Source organism: Micropterus dolomieu, linkage group LG15, assembly GCF_021292245.1.
Source record: "Micropterus dolomieu isolate WLL.071019.BEF.003 ecotype Adirondacks linkage group LG15, ASM2129224v1, whole genome shotgun sequence".
NCBI lineage: Eukaryota > Metazoa > Chordata > Actinopteri > Centrarchiformes > Centrarchidae > Micropterus > Micropterus dolomieu.
In genome coordinates, this window is record NC_060164.1 from 22,743,671 (window position 1) to 22,762,197 (window position 18,527).

An 18,527-nucleotide genomic window follows, 5' to 3' on the forward strand; every position below is an offset into this window, starting at 1 on the left:
GGAACCGCTCTAAGCTGGTTTAAGTCCTATTTATCAGATCGATTTCAGTTTGTACATGTTAACGATGAGTCCTCCATGCATGCCAAAGTTAGTCATGGAGTTCCTCAAGGATCTGTCCTCAGACCAATCCTCTTCACTTTATATATGCTTCCCTTAGGCAATATTATCAGGAAATATTCCATAAGCTTTCATTGTTATGCAGATGATACTCAGTTATATCTATCGATCAAACCAGATGAAACTCATCAGTTATCTTTGATCAGGACATGTCGTTTAAGTCTCACATTAAGCAAATTTCAAGGACCGCCTTTTTTCACCTACGTAAGATTGCAAAAATCAGGAACATCCTGTCTAATCAGGCTGCTCGAAAAAGTCCATTAAGACTCTTCAGCTGATCCAGAATGCTGCAGCACGTGTTCTGACAGGAACCAGGAAAAGAGATCACATTTCTCCTGTTTTAGCTTCTCTGCATTGGCTTCCAGTAAAATCCAGAATAGAATTTAAAATCATTCTTCTTACCTACAAAGCTCTTAATGGTCAGGCACCATCTTATCTTAAAGAGCTCATAGTACCTTACTACCCCTCCAGAGCACTGCGCTCCCAGAATGCACCTGTGGTTCCTAGAGTCTCCAAAAGTAAACTAGGAGCCAGAGCGTTCAGCTATCAAGCTCCTCTCCTGGGGAACCAGGTTCCAGTTTGGGTTCAGGAGGCAGACACCATCTCCACATTTAAGAGTAGGCTTAAGACTTTCCTCTTTGATAAAGCTTATAGTTAGGGCTGGCTCAGGTTAGTCCTGAACCATCCCTTAGTTATGCTGCTATAGGCCTAGACTGCTGGGGGATTTCCTATGATGCACTGAGCTCCTCTCTCCTCTACTTTCTCTCCCTCTGTATGCAACCTCATCCCATTATTGCATGTTACTAACACAACTTCTCCCCTTACTGGTAGTCTTGTGCTTTCTCGTCTCTCTCCTCTCTCCTATCACTTCCTACAGGTTTTCTGGCTCTGGAGCTGTGGAGTCTGGACCTGTGGCTGCAGGTCACCTGCTGCCCCCGTGTTCCTGCTCGACACCCTCTGCTACAACAACTATTGTTACTAGTCCTATTGTTATTATTGTTATTATAATCATTAACATTACGATTGTTATCATTAACACTACTTTAAATATCTGTACCATTTTTCACTTAGTCTATAGCAACATCACCTTTACTGTCTGTACCTCTGTGTGTGTATATTGTGTAGGCTGCCTCCCTCCCCTCTCTCTCCTTCCATCCCTCTCTTTTTCTCTCTGTTCCTCTCTTGCCCTCTCTCTCTCTCGCTCTCTCTCTCTCCCTCTCTCTCCTTCACCCCAACCGGTCGAGGCAGATGGCCGCCAAACCTGAGCCATGGTTCTGCTCAGTTTTTCCTTGCCTCTGTCGCCTAGTGCTGCTCTTGGTGGGAACTGTTGGGCTTCTGTAAATAGCATCATAGAGTACGGTCTAGACCTGCTCTTTTATGAAAAGCGCTGTGAGATAACTGTTGTTGTGATTTGTGATTATAAATAAAATTGAATTGAATTGAATTGAATTGAATATATATATATATATATATATATATATATATACAGTATACTTTATAAATTAACCGTTCTTACCAGAAATACTAGCAGAGGCATCTCCTGTATTGAAAACCATGGTCCAGAAATTAATAAACACCTTTTGGGAATAAAGTCTTCTTTTTATAGGAGCAAATTGTTATTTTTTTCACCATGCAGAACTAGTTATTGAAAAACGCAGATGAATAGTCCGTTCAAAATCATGAAAAACCATATTAAATACCAGTATGTAGTCATGACAAATTGCCATTATATAAAAAACTAGTAGCACATGCAACAGGCATATATAAAGGCACACAACTGCAAGACCATTTGATGTACCTTTGGCACTGACAGTATGACAAGACATTTATAGTATTTTGAAATGATAGTAAAGTTAAAAAAATAAATACCATGTTGACAATGTTAACTGGATAAGACCACATTTTTCAAACAAATGTTTTACTTTCTAGTGAACATACAATCCCCGCGACCCTGTACGCAGGATAAGTGGTTGACGATGGATGGATGAACATACAATCATTTTGAACTTCATATATTTTCAGTCATTAGAAATACACATCTAGTTAGTGTTAAAATATGCATTTAACTTAATTATTAAATGTAGTATTTACAGTATTTATTAATTTGTCACTGTTACAGTTTAACGTTATTATTATGAGTGCATCTGCTTGTGCATACTGTAGTCGGGAATACACAACAGAAGAACTAGGTAGTCAGCAATATCCACCATGAATGAACAGACAAAAATGCTACTGTGATAATCTGGAGAAACAAAGAGGAAAAAGAACAGTACCGTCTAATTGACAGATGATTGCTATTAGGTGAAGTGCAGAAACACATCAGTACTGTAATGTAATGTAATTGACCAATTATTAATTGAAACATCTGAAACACAAAAATTAAAGTTCAGAAGAGCAGAAACTGTTTAAAATGTCCTACCTTACTATGTGCATAAACTACAGATCCCAGCAGCTTCCAGGTCCCTCCCCTGCGGTCCATGCGCACCATGCGCAGGATCTGAAGGAAACGAAGGCTACGCAGCGCAGAGGTGGCAAAGATGTTACCCTGGCTACCGGCTGAAACCACAGCAACTGAGGCGATAAGTACGATGATGTCTAGGATGCAAAATAATGAAAATTAAAGGTCATGGGTACCACAATATTAGCAACACAAACTGTGGTTGGCCCCCCTACTTTCTAAATCTATCCACCCGTCCATCCATCACCTAAAAAACTATTAATTCACTACAAGCTGTTTGCTTCATTTTCTATCTCAATTAGTCTTCTTCTGTCATTCTGTCTACAACCCTAAAATGCCCCATTTTTTCCTTATCTTTTATTTCCCAGCAGACTGTCCTCCTCCCTGCTGGAGCAACCTAAAGAGAATAGAGAACGTCTATTGTTGAAACGGATGTTTTCTTTCCCTTTTGATTCCAGCTACATTGATTGGACACTAAAGAGGACATTTAAAAATCTAATCTACATCAGCAAATAATATCTTTGCCTGAGGATTATCTCTTAAAATGACTCTAAGATGTAGTACAACTGTTTACTCAAGTACAGTTTACTGAACAACTTGAGATGTGAATGTGTGAATATCAAACGGAAAATACACGCTTCGGTCAATACTGTTGCAAATAAATCTGTAGTTTTCTTGATTTTTAATCAAACCTTTTGTGTCAAATTACATCACCTGGGAAATATTAAGCTTAAGACAAGAACGAACAAATACAAGAAACATGTTTGGAGTTGTGAATGGCGTCATTAATAAACTATACAGTTAAATGTAACAACAGCATGTGTTTTATTTTATTTTTATTACATTTATTTAACCCAGCCAATTACATCCAGGCAAAAAGTTTGATGTCATGATGCATGGTTGACATAAAGAGACTTTAAAGATACCAGGTTTAAATAGCCTTACTCTTTAGTGGATTAGATTGTTCTTTTGAGATTTTTTTTTAGTTTTTTTTAATTGTACTTCTAAATGTAGGGGTATTTGCTATGTTCCTTTGTCTTTCCTTTATCACTTAATTTAAAATGCACTAGTTTACTTAAACATGTTTTATCTCTTGTATGACTTGCCTGTACTTTTACTGTTTTCTATATACAGTATACACATACGTAAATATTTTTGGTACCCTGTAAAGCACATTGAATTGCCTTGGTGTATGAAATGTGCTATACAAATAAAGTTGCTTTGCCTTGCCTGAGAGTGTGAGACACACACAGACCTACCAATGACACAGAACGGTTTCCTGGCGAAGCGGAGGCGTCCCTGCCAGCCTCGGTAGCGGCAGCAGCAGCCAGCACTCCATATCCTGATGATATACTCCAGACCAAACACTACAATCATCACAAACTCCTGCAGGGCACACACACACACACACACACACACACACACACACACACACACAAACACACAAAACCCCACATAGTGAAACCTTTAAATGCTACAAATGCAGAGACACAAGCAATAAAGACATTTGCAGCCAAGGGTCGGAAGTTATAGTTTGTTGTTAAGCTTGTCTTCAATGTAACTCTACCACTGACACTACTGCGAAAGAAAACACATTTACCCTCCCACACACAAACATAACAGCATACTTGAACAGAGCAATTTGTTGCAGTCTTTCAGTAACTATTTCAAAGGTCAATATGATGTAAATGTGAAATGAATTCTCAGCATTATCTTTACTGTATTTTAGTACATCTGTTTTTTAAATTACTAACAAGACTTTTCTATGTTGACATGTCCTGACAGGAAGTAGGAGTAATTAATAACATTAATAATGGCTGTTTTCCATTTTGGTGTGTCCAGTGTCAATTTGTTATAAAATAATATAACTTTCCTTTACAGGAATCATTTGACATTTTTAGGGAAATACATTTTAGCACTGTCTGTCCTACAGCGACCGGCATAAAGCAGGAACACCTGTTAATCAGGCTGCCTTTATCTATAAATGAAGATGATTTATTCTTACAGCATCTGTTGTCCAAAGCTGCTTTATATTTTATGAAAAACTTCTCCTTCAGTTCTTTAAATCCCTGCAACCATCTAAAGGCAGCAGGACAGATATGTTGATAAATCTACAGCCTCTGATTTGAGAAGTACCATGCCAGAGCTCTGTGACATTACGCACGGCTGTCCATGTCACAGCCAGTGCTGTGACTCGGGGTTTCAGTGTTTCCCCTCTCCCTTTGTTTGTCTATATCTGTGTGTAAGTGTGTATGTGTGGTGGGCATGGCTTCACAATGACAAAACTACACACCTGTTGCTAATCAACTCATCACCTCCCTGCTCAAATACTCCTGGTTTCCTGTGACTTGTTGCCAGATTGTTCCTAACGTCCTGTAGTACAGTACCTCCCTGCCATGCCAGTCTTCAGAGTTTTCCTAAAGCCAGTGTTTGTGATTCTCTCTTGCCTAATAATAATTCATATTGTTTTTTTCCTGTGTTCCAGGACTCCCATGCCTCCACCTGTTTCCTTTTCATCTATTACTAACCACCACAACCAACTCCAACCGGACCGTGCCATCTCGAGCCATTTTTGTATTTCCCAAAATGTCAAATGATTCATTTAAAAGGCTTGAGCTTGGTTCACCCAAATTACAAGAAAGGAAAAAAAAACATAAAAAAAACCTTACCAGAAACAATGCATTAAGCTCTCCCTGGGAGACAAATCCTGATTGAACACACTTAGTTGTGTGAATGTGTGTGTGTTTGTGCATGGCCTACCAGGATGAGCAGACAGTGTGTGGAGAATTCCTGGTGAGCAGGAATGGTGGAAAACACAGAAAGAACAAGACATCCAAAGACCAGGATGAACCTGTGGAGACAAAGCAAGACACACACACACACACACACACACACACACACACACACACACACACACACACACACAAATCAGCTATGTGCAATTAATAAAATGTTAGCTCAGGCAAAGCACACATCTGCAGCAAAAGTAAACCTGCAAGGTTCGCCAAGTTTTATTATATTACTGTGCAATTCAGCTGATTCATCTACTGTCTGAATGGATTGAAAGCCAACTTCTCACAGTAACACTAGCTGAACAAGCAGTTGACACAGTGATGCAGGCTGTGTGCATTTGATACACTAGTACTGAATCTGTTGTAGTCCAGTTATTTACTTTGCAGCATTGTTGGCTCAAAGTGTTCATTGTTGTGAAGTACAGTGGCATGTTTTCCCATTGATTTTTTTAACTTACATTTACCTGAAGCAACTTTGAATGTTTGCCTCCAACTTGAGGTTCAGTGTTAATAGCAACCAGTCAGCAACCAATCAGCTATATAGGCTGAATTTATCAACAATAAAAATTTGCAGTTGTGGGGTGTGATGCTTCTAGAATTGACAGTAATCCTGAAGCTCCCATCAGGATCAAAGGGGAAGTTTGGAGCTGTGATAACGCTGATACACTCAGAGGTGAAATATCCATAACACACTTACATCAGTCTTGATTTTGGCCAATCAGAGCCGTCCGCATCGCCTGACTGACCCAAAATACTGCTCCCCTGCTGCCCGCAAGGTAACAACTCAGTCCCTTGTAAGTCATATGGTAACTTGGTTAATGAGCAAACACAAATTAAAATTCATAAGGCAGCTTCCAGGCAACATATGCACTGGCTAGCAGCCCCAGCCTGCTGTTCTCTCTCAACCATCTTTTTTTTAAAGATGCCATCTGTCTTTTTGATATTTACTGTCTTCTCATCTCTACAGATTTATGAGATCTTGTTTTCTGTGTACAGAATATGTTCCAGCCTTGTTCCTTTCTTCTTTCTAGACCTCTCTCTGTCTTACTTTCTTTTTAATCTTTTATGCTATTTATTTGCTTTCTTCCTCACATCCCTTCTCCATCTCCCATCTCTCTGTCTCTGCTTGAGTTCACTCTTTCCCTTCTTTGTCTCTGGACTCCCTCACCATCACTTTGTCTTTTTCCCTCCACTGGCTCTTCTGTGTGATTGATGCCGCCATTCATTTTCCATGGGATCCACAAGGAATATGAAAAGGGAGGCGTGTGTACATGTGTGTAAGAATTGTGCGTCCCCAGCGTGTGAGTTACAGCAGAGGAGGACTGATGGTTCCTAATATCCAGTCCACATCTGCATCTGATACTGGCTCCTTCTCTAATAGCTCTTCACTGTCATACAGACAGACAGCACACAGAGCAGATTTGCAAGTGGAAGTGAAGTTGGTTTGTGTGTGTGCAACCACAGCTCCTCCTGACTGGCGACTGGTATAAAATGCACCCTGTTCACTTACATTTAAATAACTTTTCAACATACACTTATGGTCCAAATCTCCGGCACTAGCGAGTAAGTGAACCTTAAGTTGAGATTGTTATGTCCACTGCCAAGTGTTAAATGTCATGTCAAGAATTAAATGTCAAAAGTAGTGCGCATTTGTATGTCTTTGTGTTTTTGTATATGTATGTCTTTTGTAAAAGCAATGTGGTCTGTTTTTATTTACAGATTGTCCATGTAACGTTCTATTGTCCACCCCTATCTCTAACCTAGCTATTCTGCTTTCAGACTTACTGTAATAACTCCTTTTCCCATCTGTGGACACAATTCATGTTGACGTTTTCAAAAAAAAAAAAAAGGAGAGTGATGTAGAGGCAGGTAAAGCCACAAGCCATGCCACGAGTGTGACTGAAATATGCGTGACCGTCTGTGCGGTCAGTTTGATGAGAAGTGATTTCAAGTTGGGGTTGAATACAACCTTGGGAGAAATCAGTCCATGATATGAAATTGAATTGCAATTAATCTTCGCAAGCAACATGTACAACATCAAAGGCACATATTATGTTTCTTTGATGGTGGCAACACAGCCTGCAGTCCTTCTCATGGCACATTCAAATTTACATTCCAATAGCAGCATTTATGCCAAAGAAGATCAGGCGGTCCTCAAAAATTTAGTTGGACGGGTATTGGATCTGTAATGCCATCAGATGATTATTGTATTCTAGCTTTAACTATGTTCACACACGTGGACATAGTGTGATCACAACACATAAATGACCACATATACTTTCAGCGTTCTGTAGGGTTTTTTTGTCCATTTCTTTTATTGAAGTTGATAAGATTGACATGTTTTTACATATGAATTCATTCCTAGATGTATTCAGCATGTTATCAATACCACTGTCTGCACACTGTGTGTTTCCTATCGGAGAGACACCTCTTTCTGTATACCAACTGATGATGAAATTATTATATTACACAGATAAATGAGAAGCTGCTATCGCATGATGACACATGCAATCAATAACACTGTTAATCAATCCCTAGGTGAATTAGTCACTCAAAATGATAAATTGCTCATACAGGCGTCCGTGTAGCCATGCTTTAGTCAGATTGCCTTTGGACTGTCAGGAAAACCTTGATAGGTTTGCTACAACAAAAACACCAGAGGTTTACAACAAATCACATATTCTTTCCATTTTAACTGAACATTTTTTGAAACATGCCATCATTTTTGATGATCCCATCCCAGCAGCTATTTGTTCCTTTCATTACAGAACATTATGAAAATCAACCTTCAGTGATTCCATCATCAAGTCCATTAGGGAAAAGAAACCCTAGAAATTATCCTTTTAACAAACTATATGTTTACTTAAAGTATTGCAGGTTTTTGACTTTCTGTGACTATGTGGAAGAAATGTATGGGTAAGAAGAATTTCTAATGTTTAGCTTAACGTGTTGTTGTCTTCCTGAGATGCCTTAGTGCCCTTCAGATTAGGTATGTTTTATGTTAGAAGTTGCCAGCATGTCCAGAGTTACAGATAAAATCGACCTTGGAGAGTTTCCAGAGTCGCTTGATAATAACAAACTGACACACACTTTGACATTAACGAACAGTTACCATAACTGTTCTCCTTATCCTCCAAGAAGGTTTAAGACTATATACTGTCCTTTGTGACGTTGTTTTTGTCCATGCATACGAGCTGTACCAAGATCTTCAACGTAGGCAGATTTGTGTTGTAATAAATTATATATTCAAGAAAGAACAACTGAGGCTCATCGAGTTTATTATTTTATTCATCAAAGTGAAGATTGACCAGATGTTTTCCACATCAGACTATGACTAGCAACCGTTAGACTGTTAGTTGTTAGAGCTCTCTAACTGGGCAGAATATTCAAAAGTGTCCCTGCTGGCAACTGCATTTCCATGCAAGCGCCTTTATAGAAATAGTTACACCGTTTGAGAAATATGCTTATTCACTTTCTTATCAAGAGTCAGATGAGATGATCAACACTAATCTTACTGTATGTCTGTACGTTAAGTATGGAGATGGAGCCAGAAAAAGATTGGCTTAGCTTAACAAAAAGACTGAAAGTAGAGGGAACCAGCTAGCCTGGCTTATTCCAAAGTTCAAAAATAACTTCCTACCAACACATTAAAGTTCACTATTTAACATGTTGTCCGACTAGTACACAATCAAGAACGTAAAAACAACTATTTGTTTTGGAGAATGGCTAGCAGTAATGTAATACATTTGAGATTTTTGGGGTGTAATAGGTAAAATGGGCTTCTTAAGCGCATCAAGTTGTCAAAACAAGAAAGGAACAACCAGGAGAAAGGTGTATGTTGATATTGACGCTTAGCAGACATTAATAACAAGGCAGCTGTTTACTGATGTGTAATACCACTCAGAACATTTGCTTTAGATGCTCCACTCTAAATGCCAGTTTATTCCTTTAATTAAATATCTCAGCTGAGTGTTACCCTCCTCTGTCGTCACCTTGTCTAACCAACATCTAGTAAAGTTGGTGCTTGACGTCCTCAGTGGACCCTGGACAAGATGCAGGTGTTAGAGAGTGCCAGCTCTGGTGCATATGGCAGAGACAACTGCCTCTGACTTAATGCTGATGAACGACCTGAGGACCCACAGCTAATATACAGCCAAAAACCTGCACTGCTCTACTCTACACTACAAGCTGACAAAGATGCCTGAAGGCTGAGAAGAAGAGGTGAGTGCGTGTATGTGTGCGTAATCACGTCCTTGGAGATTTGCAGTCTGGGCTCACGAAGCGGTTTCATTACGAACATGATGTTTTAAAATGCAAAAATGGGGGAGATATGTTCAACTAGAAACAAGCTTCAAATGGTGTTCCTTATTGAACCTTGACCAAATGTTCAAACCAAACTAATCTACCTGCTTTAACTGCTCTATCTGTTCTATTCACCAACTTTTCAAGGAACAAATATGTGAAAATGTGTCACAGTGTGCGCCCTTATCACATAATCCTTTCATTGTGAGGGTGCATGAGCGTGTGTTTGGTCTGTCTCAGTATGGTAGGGCGGACGGCTATAAATACTACAACCATGAGCCTTGGCCACCGTTGCTATGAAAAGAAAGCCAGCCAGACACTTGAATCAGAAAGCTTAGTTGTTGCAATTAGGATCAAATCAAAACTTTAGGCAGAATCCAAAAGTATATCGAGATTGTTTTGCATTTAGATTGCAGATTGTATTGTCAGATTTCTTATCATATTTGGCTCCTGCAAAAACGTTTTTCTAATGCACTAGTTTTTTAAAAATGATTTATTCCCATTGGAGCCATAGAAGTGCTCCAGTTGTCACCTCACATTAAGTTAATTTCCATTCACCTGTTTTTATGTACAATTTCCATTTGTGCATAAAGATAACGCAGCGGAAAGGCTGGAATTAAAAAAAAAAGTTGATAAGGAGACTCTACATTGTTGTTTGAATGGTACTTAATTACGTCACCTGTTTGCGCCTTCTTCTTTTGCAACAATGTAATGACACTTGACTGGAGAATTAGCGCCACCACCTGTAGTGTAGCTGTTTTTTGCACTAAATTTGAATGGAAACTTGACATCAGTCTATTGGAAAACACTGATTTCCCACAATCACAACTCTATTAAGGGGAAACAGCAGGAGGAAAAAAGAAAGGAAAACAACTAATGTCAGTTCACATTCAGGTATCTTTCACACATACACATACAGAGTCAATGTTGATGCTGCTGGAAATGCTTCACAGGAAATACAGTATGTATACTCAAAAATTGTATGGACAGTCTGTGTGGAAAGATTTTATCTACTGTAAAAAAGTAGCTGTGTGTGGGAAAACAAAACAACATAAAAGCTTCTTAGCGGCAACCCAGTTTCATGTTAAGGACTTTTGATACGTAGAATAATTTAAAAGCACACGCACATGAAGCCCAGTACAAGCCATGCACACGACTTCAGAGAGAAGAATATTTGACTTTACTTCTTCATGTGGATAATAAATTTCCTCTCAGAAGACACATCTAAGTGGAAGAAGATTTAAAATCATCAAACAAACTTGAAGCAGAATGTATGAGAGTGCGTGTGTGTGTGTGTGTGTGAGACTGTAAATCTTATCTTTCACAAGGTATCATGGAGCCCATAAATTGATTATGTGTACTGTGAAAGCATGTAGCATTCACAAGTAAATATGACCACGTATGTTTATGATAAAAAGGAGGAACACTATAAAAGGGTGCAGATGTTTCCCTCTATGTGTTTATATGAAATTAGTATCTGAGAATGGGAAGGAGAAAAAGTGTGTGTTGTGTGTGTGTGTGTGTGTGTGTGTGTGACGGATTGGATACGTGAGAGGTCAGGGTTTTCCACACAATACGGTCTGGTATCATTATCTATTTCCTTCTTTCTTTCTGTGCCAACCATGCATACCCTTTCAATCAAGACGGAGGGAGGGAACGGAAACAGAGAGTGAAAGACTGAAAGAGAAATAGAGAAACCAAGAGATTCATTGAGGCCAGTCGCTTTGGATAAGTGCCTCATAATGTGAGGGCAACAGAACAAAAGAAACAGTGGAAGATATATAAGAAGACAGCAGGGTAATGCAAAGAGAAGAGGACCAGCAGAGACCTCCACAGTGGCAAAAAGAGAAAATGCTGAATCCAGCGGATAAAAATGACTGAACGCTATGGGAAGAGTGTGATCAGCAGGTTCTCCCGGATGACAGCAGCAGAGCAGAGGCTGCAATAGGAAGATTAAGATTGAGCTTAGCTATAAAGAACATTTCTCCTTCAAGGAAAGGCCTTGCAGATCGGTACATCACAAATAAAACAAGAGAGATTAACCCTTATGCCCTCCTCAAATTTTGCACCCTCTGGACACCTTCCTTGGAAAAATTGTACATGCACAAATAAACTGCTATAAAATCATTTATCAATATTTTTTTCTGCTTTTTTCCCCATAAATCACTTAAGAGAAGAGATGACAGGCTGAGAGAAGAGAGTGAGCACAGTCAGTCTCTCTTTGGATCTCACTATGTCAAGTCATTGTATTGATCATGTTTTTATTCTAAATGATATTTGTTCTTACAGTACGGTATGGTTGCGTGTGTGTCTCACTTATCCTGTCACATCTTGATTTTCAAACTTATATGACGCAAGAAGAAGGGTTGAATGAGAGCACACTGGTAGATAAAGAGAAGACGAGAGAGAAGAAAAAAGCATGATGAGAGAGAAGGGGAGGGAGGGAGTGAGAAAGAGGGATGTAGCCAGGCCGACTCCTTGCCAGCGGTCTATTAGTTAATCCTTGTGTTTATCCAGTCGAGTGCAGTATCTTACCTGATGATGGCAGTGATAAAACATATGGTTTTATTTCTAAGCAACTACTTGACCAAACAGAGCCGGGCCAAGGACATGGTGCTGCACAGGCCCGTTTTCTCTGCTCACATCTCAAAGGTTTTTTTATCCATCATAAGCAAAGTTGAACTATGATAATAGTCATTCTCGAATCCATAAAGTTCAAGGAGCTGGGTCCGATGGAGGTCGGAGGAATTCAACGTCTTGCTTAAATAAGCTTCAGAAGAGGTGTATCTGTGCTGACGCAAAGGCTTGAAACTAGGGCTGAAAGGTTATGGCTCTATTCTATTAAAATTACGTCCACAAAAAGTGCTTCTTTGTGCCACTGTAAAGCTCTGACTCTTATACGCTGTGTCTAACTATGAAACAATTAATTGAGAGAGAGGAGGAAATACAGGAGGAAATGCTAGCAAGACTTTATTTTTATAACAAACTTCTCTTTCCACCGTTATCTTAACTCGCCTCTTGGAGATTTCAGAGCGAGAACTGTCTTTGAGAGAGATTTCTGTTTCGTGTTTAAAAACACAGGATGTCACCTTGAGTCACTTGTTGAGTGAGCCATACATGCAGAAGCAGTAGCAAAGCTTCTCTGTGGTCTCATCAACAAGAAATAGCACAGTGGAGTATCCTGATTCGTCAGTTTGTGAGTTTACATAGAAAACAGTAGGAGATGTTGACACATATTGTAAGGTGTGTGTCAGCCTTCAGCCGGGCTGAAAATACAAATTTCAACTCCCATCATTTTTTTATTTAAATGTAATATTTGATATACATATATACAGTATGTCAATACACAAAGATGGCTTCTTGATTTCATACTGTAGATTTACCTAGCACGGAACACTGGGCAGCTACCATGCAAAATGTTTTATTATTTCATCATGGAAACAAGATATTTTTTATTATAAAATCCTTAAGGGTCTAAAGATGTTTATGGTTTATGGAAAGGATGGGAGGATAGTAATGGGAGGGAGGGGTGCAGTATAGATGCTTTCTGCATTTATTTTACTTTGGTCAGTATATGAATTTAAAGATATAACTAATTTATCTTCTCTGTGGCTCAACAAACCTGTAACCTCATTTCAACAATTTAGTTTTAATCTTAAAAAAATGAAAATATCACAAAAAAGAAAAAGTCATTAATGCAACCCTAGCCTCAAATTAGCATCACATAGTGTCAAATACACCTGAACAGACCAGCGGATAGGGACTCAAACCCGCAACATCAAGAGACATGTCTGAGCAAGACTCCTCACCAGTAGAGCACCAGCTTAAGAAGCAGATGTTTGTTTTCTTATCCCACATCTGAGCCATGCGACCGCAGCGAAGAGAGACGTAGGGAGGAAGAGATATAGTAAAGTTTAGGAGAGGGGTACAGAGAGAAAGAAAGAGCCGGACAGAAGCCAATTTTCCATGATGTGGGATGCACCGAGGATGGGTGACGGGTGCGAGAAGAGTCAGAAAGCTTGTGTGTGTGTGTGTGTGTGTGTGTGTGTGTGTGTGTGTGTGTGTGTGTGTGTGTGTGTGTGTCTTCTCACTAACTAGACACAGACTGCCACACTGTTGAAGAAAGCCAACAGCTAACAGGGTTCAAAAAACCACAGGCTTACAAGCACACACGCACACACACTTGCTCGCACACACACACAGACCGTACATCAGATTCCTATTAGCACCCATCTGAGCACTAATACCACTCCAAGACTCCTGAGTGCTGTTCAGCAGATGTCAAAGAGACAGAGAGAGAGCAAGCAGGAGACAACCTAACAAGACTGTATTTTAAATGTATATTTCCTTTATTTTATCATTTTATATGAATCTTGAACAAACCAAGCCAAAAACGATGAAAGATATAAAAATCACCAAGAGACGGCAGTGGGGAGGGGAGGGGGCTCAGCTTCTGTCTCTTCTTCCATGTCAAACGCTTTTTATCATTTCATTTCTGAGAAATTATAATATACATAAACACAATCTTATCCAAATCTGAGCCAAGGGAATTAGAAGCAAAACTCTGCAGTTGCTGCACAGTTAAAGTTATCTATTTTACAATAAACTCCATGCTGGCTTTGTAAATGTAGCAGATACACTTTCCTCCTTCTTCTTGCCATGGTCTAAACAGTGCCATTTTTCACATAGCTGACGCAGCAATATTTTATTGTGCACGTTATGACAGAAGGCATTGCACCTTTTGTGTCTTAGGAAATCCACTGGGCTTAGTGGGCAGCCTTGATTAATGCCACTTAACTATAAGCTAGCAGCATGGGCATGAAGGCTCATTACTCAGACTTTGCTAGTACAATCGAAGGAGAGTTATGATTGAACGAGTACATTGTTTGTGCAGCTAACTGATCCCAGTTAAGCCAAAACCAAAATATGGTCTGTCAGGAATCTATCCATGCTTTTTGTCTGTATTTTGGGAAGCTGAGCATTTTTTAAAGCTGGTACGAAGAAAACAAAAATGTTTGTTTAGTTTAATTAAGTGCGTGTTGTGTTTCTGCCCTTGAGCATTCAAAAGCACCATTTTGCCTTATGAGTCAGTACCAGCTGTGCAAGTGAAAAATCTCTTGTAGAACTCATTGCAGACCTCGTATTTTAGTAGAAGGAGATATGTCAGGTAATATATCGGATAGACTCTGACATGCACAGCAAATGCAAGCTCCTGGACATTTGAGATTTTAAAGATGAGCCACTTTTAGCAACATTTAATTAAAGATGTCTCCTAGAGTTTTGCAATTATTTTTTTAAAATCTATCCAACTATAAGCGTCTTTTGCTCATGATGATTCAAGAGATTTGACAAGTTACACTTAGGGGGCTTTCACACCTTGGTCCGGACTTTCGGACTTTTCAGTTTGGTCCGAACAATAAATTGCAGGTGTGAAACCTCCCACGGACCACTGTCCGGACCAAACAGACAAAATTTGGACCGACCCGTGTCTCCCGTGACAGATCTTCTTTTCAAACAGACGGCTGCTATAGAAGCACACTGCCACATACATCTTTGGTTTCTCCTGAAACGGAGGTGCAGAAGGATTGATTGCTGTCTTCTCCTTTCCTGTTGGCGACGTTAGTGTTCGCACAACGAGGACGTTTAATTGCGAATTTGAACGATCCTTCAGTATAGTTGGTGCTGCAGGTAGTAATGCCATAATAATAATATTGTGGCAAATATGCATATCTTCATTTTTTATTCATTCATTTTTGTCAAAGATACCCGCTGAACTGTTTAATACACCAATCAATGTCAAGTATAGGGAGACGCAGCCCACATAAGCTAGATGATGACGACAGGGCACAAGGGTGTCATGTAAAGTCCTTTAGTGCGGTGCAGAATTGCAGTGTGAAACCAAACCAAAACTAACTGAATGTATCAAGAACTACTGCAAATCTGAAAAAAAGCTGTACAAAGACTTTTGTGTCTCCAGAGGGAGCTGTGTGAAGTCTGATAAATTCCTTTAAGTGTTGTCACTTGAATCAACATTGGTTGGGGCTGAAGACTACAAGTTGGGGTGGGTGGAATAATGAATAGATACCAGACCCATGAATGCCTGCTCCTCATCTCTAGGCTAGCATCCCGAGGCTACATTAGCCACTAGCTAGCAACAAACCGGAATCGCTGACGGTTTAGTTGCACTGTGGGTAATGTAGGCACCAGGTTTTGACAATAAAGAAGAATGCATGGAATATGAATGGTGACCATCAATTTTGATCCTTTTTTAAAAACTGTGCTTCATGAATCCTTTGATTTTGGGATGTGTTACTAAATCAGTGAAGTGGTCTTTGAAAAAAATGCTATTAAAGAAGAGAAGCATTTAGGGCTAAGCTATGAAATACATTTTTTCAAGGTATGAAAATGATTTTACTAGAGCCCAGACAGCAGAATAGAGTGAGATGAGGCCCGCAGCCAGATTCAACACTGGGCATGTTGCTGTTCATGGTTGTTAGCTTAAACTCCTGGGTAACCAAGGCAACCCATGGTCCCATTTTAATAGGCCCATAAATTCATACACAAATTCATTCAGAGCTTATTTTAAATTCTGAAACCGAGGTTAGAGCAGAGGTTAGGAGCAGACTACAACGGACAGTCAGGACTGCAGAAAAGATCATCGGTGCCAACCTGCCCTCCATTCAGGACTTATATATTTCCAGAGTCAGGAAACGGGCAGAAAACATCACTGCAGATCCATCTCACCCCGGACACAACCTGTTCCAGCTTCTCCCCTCTGGTAGGTGCTACAGAGCACTGTACACCAAAACCAACAGACTCAGGAACAGTTTCTTCTCACAAGCCATCACTCTGATGAACAGCTGATTTCTGCCTCACAGTGTCAGGAACAATTCCTGTGCAATAATCCAGTAACTCTGTCTCTAATCAGCCACCTGTTTACTGGTTACCACTTATAATTTATTCATCATTCTCTCGTTCTCTATTTCAGAGCTGTTCATACTGTTCATATTGTCATTTTGTATAATGTACAGTATATACGGTATACCAAATCCACCTACATAACACCTGCACATAATACTTATTTATTCCAACATCCTTTGACTATGCTCCATCACACTGTGTACATGAGTACATGTATTTGTATGTGTACCGGTATATCTCATCCACTTCCGACATGTACATAATAATGATAATAATTTTATTCCTGCATCTTTTGCACTCAGCTTATTGCACTGTTGTCTCAATCTGTCTGTATTGTTTTTGTTTATAGTGTGTATGCATGTGTTCTCTGTACTGTAGCCTGTGTGTGATTTTATTATTGTACTGAGGTCATTGTATTTGGACCCAGCCGGGTTTGTGACTCCACTCCCATAAATCTGGGTTCCCTGCAGCAATACGTAAAGCCAGTAGTCACCAATTTAGGCATCAAAATTGACAGTGATTTTAAACTTGACAAGCAGATAAACACTGTGTTTAAATCCAGTTTTTATCATTTGAGGCTTTTATCTAAAATTAAACCTGTTTTATCTTTTGATCTTCTTGAGCATGTGATTCATGCTTTTATCTCGACCCGTTTGGACTACTGTAATGCACTTTACATCGGTGTGAACCAAACCTCCCTCTCACGCCTGCAGTTAGTCCAAAATGCAACTGCTCATCTTTTAACAGGAACCCGGAAACACGAACACATTACCCCCATTCTGGCCTCGCTCCACTGGCTCCCTGTACATTTTAGAATATATTTTAAGATTGTTTTGCCTGGAAATGTCAAGAGAAGTTTGTTTTTAAGTCACTTAATGGGTTGGCACCTCAGTACATCTCTGAGCTCCTGCACACTTACACCCCGCCAAGGTCACTGAGTTCTGCTGATCAGCTGCGGCTGAATGTGCCCAGGACCAGGCTGAAGACCAGGGGCGATCGCTCTTTTTCAGCAGTTGCCCCCAAACTGTGGAATGACTTACCTCCTCACATTAAAGTGGCGCCCAACCACCACACCTTTAAATCTCGTTTAAAAACATACTTTTATTCCCTGGATTTTAATTCACCATGTGAGCTGCTGTGGTCTTCGTTGTCACTGTCAGTGTTGGTGTTATTTGTTTTGTTTTGTTTTTATTTATCATGAGCATATTCTATATCAGGGGTATTCAATTAGATTTCAAAGAGGTCTAGTTAGAGAAAATTTCCTGACGCAAAGGTCCGGAACATCAAAACGACGAACTTGCGTTATCATTCAGTACTATAACCTATAGTTGTATCAACACATGTTTTTAGTCAACAACGGACTGTCAAATAAAATAATATTTGATTCACCAAACTGGAAGGATAATAAATAATAACTATTCAAATAATAAATTCTAAATTTAAGTAAACTAAATTAAAGTGCCTAATTTTTAGAAAAAATGTAATAAAAAGTGTAGCTTGAAGTGATGAAGTGTAGTCTTAACCAATTTTATAATAAACACACAACTGAACAGCTGTAATGCCTCCTCTTCTCTTTCATTTCCTCTTACAGACCTACCACTTTCCTACTTTCTGTTGTTCAGTGAGAAACGTGAGCTCCTTTCAATACTTCAAGACTTTTAAAAACCTCCTTACTCAGGGGACAGTGGTAAGTTATTAGAGGCTAAGTGACGCTGTGATGTGATAACTAAGACACAGAGACGACTGGGACAGTTGGACATGACCAACTTTCCTTACATGAAGAGAAAAACAAGAAATCAAGAAAACAGAAAACTGTTTATAAAAGAAGGTTCAAACATACTGTGGAGCTGTGAATGAGGAAATTAGAGGGGTGAAGCTGTGATGTTGAATTGCTTTGGTGGAGTAGAGTCAGCTCATTAGGCCAACAGATGGCTGAC

At 39.5% G+C, this 18,527-nt stretch overlaps 1 protein-coding gene across 8 annotated transcripts in view; it reads right to left on the reverse strand.

Annotated features, from left to right (window-relative positions):
- kcnq5a (potassium voltage-gated channel, KQT-like subfamily, member 5a) overlaps window positions 1–18,527 on the reverse strand; it is a 117,735-nt gene that overhangs the window by 30,917 nt on the left and 68,291 nt on the right. For all 8 annotated transcript variants that reach the window (XM_046069936.1, XM_046069934.1, XM_046069935.1 and 5 more), the window contains exons 2-4: window positions 5,336–5,426; window positions 3,835–3,961; window positions 2,537–2,712 (exon numbers count right to left, since the gene is read on the reverse strand). In XM_046069936.1, coding sequence (XP_045925892.1) covers window positions 2,537–2,712; window positions 3,835–3,961; window positions 5,336–5,426 — 394 coding nt within the window. The remainder of the gene's footprint in view (window positions 1–2,536; window positions 2,713–3,834; window positions 3,962–5,335; window positions 5,427–18,527) is intronic.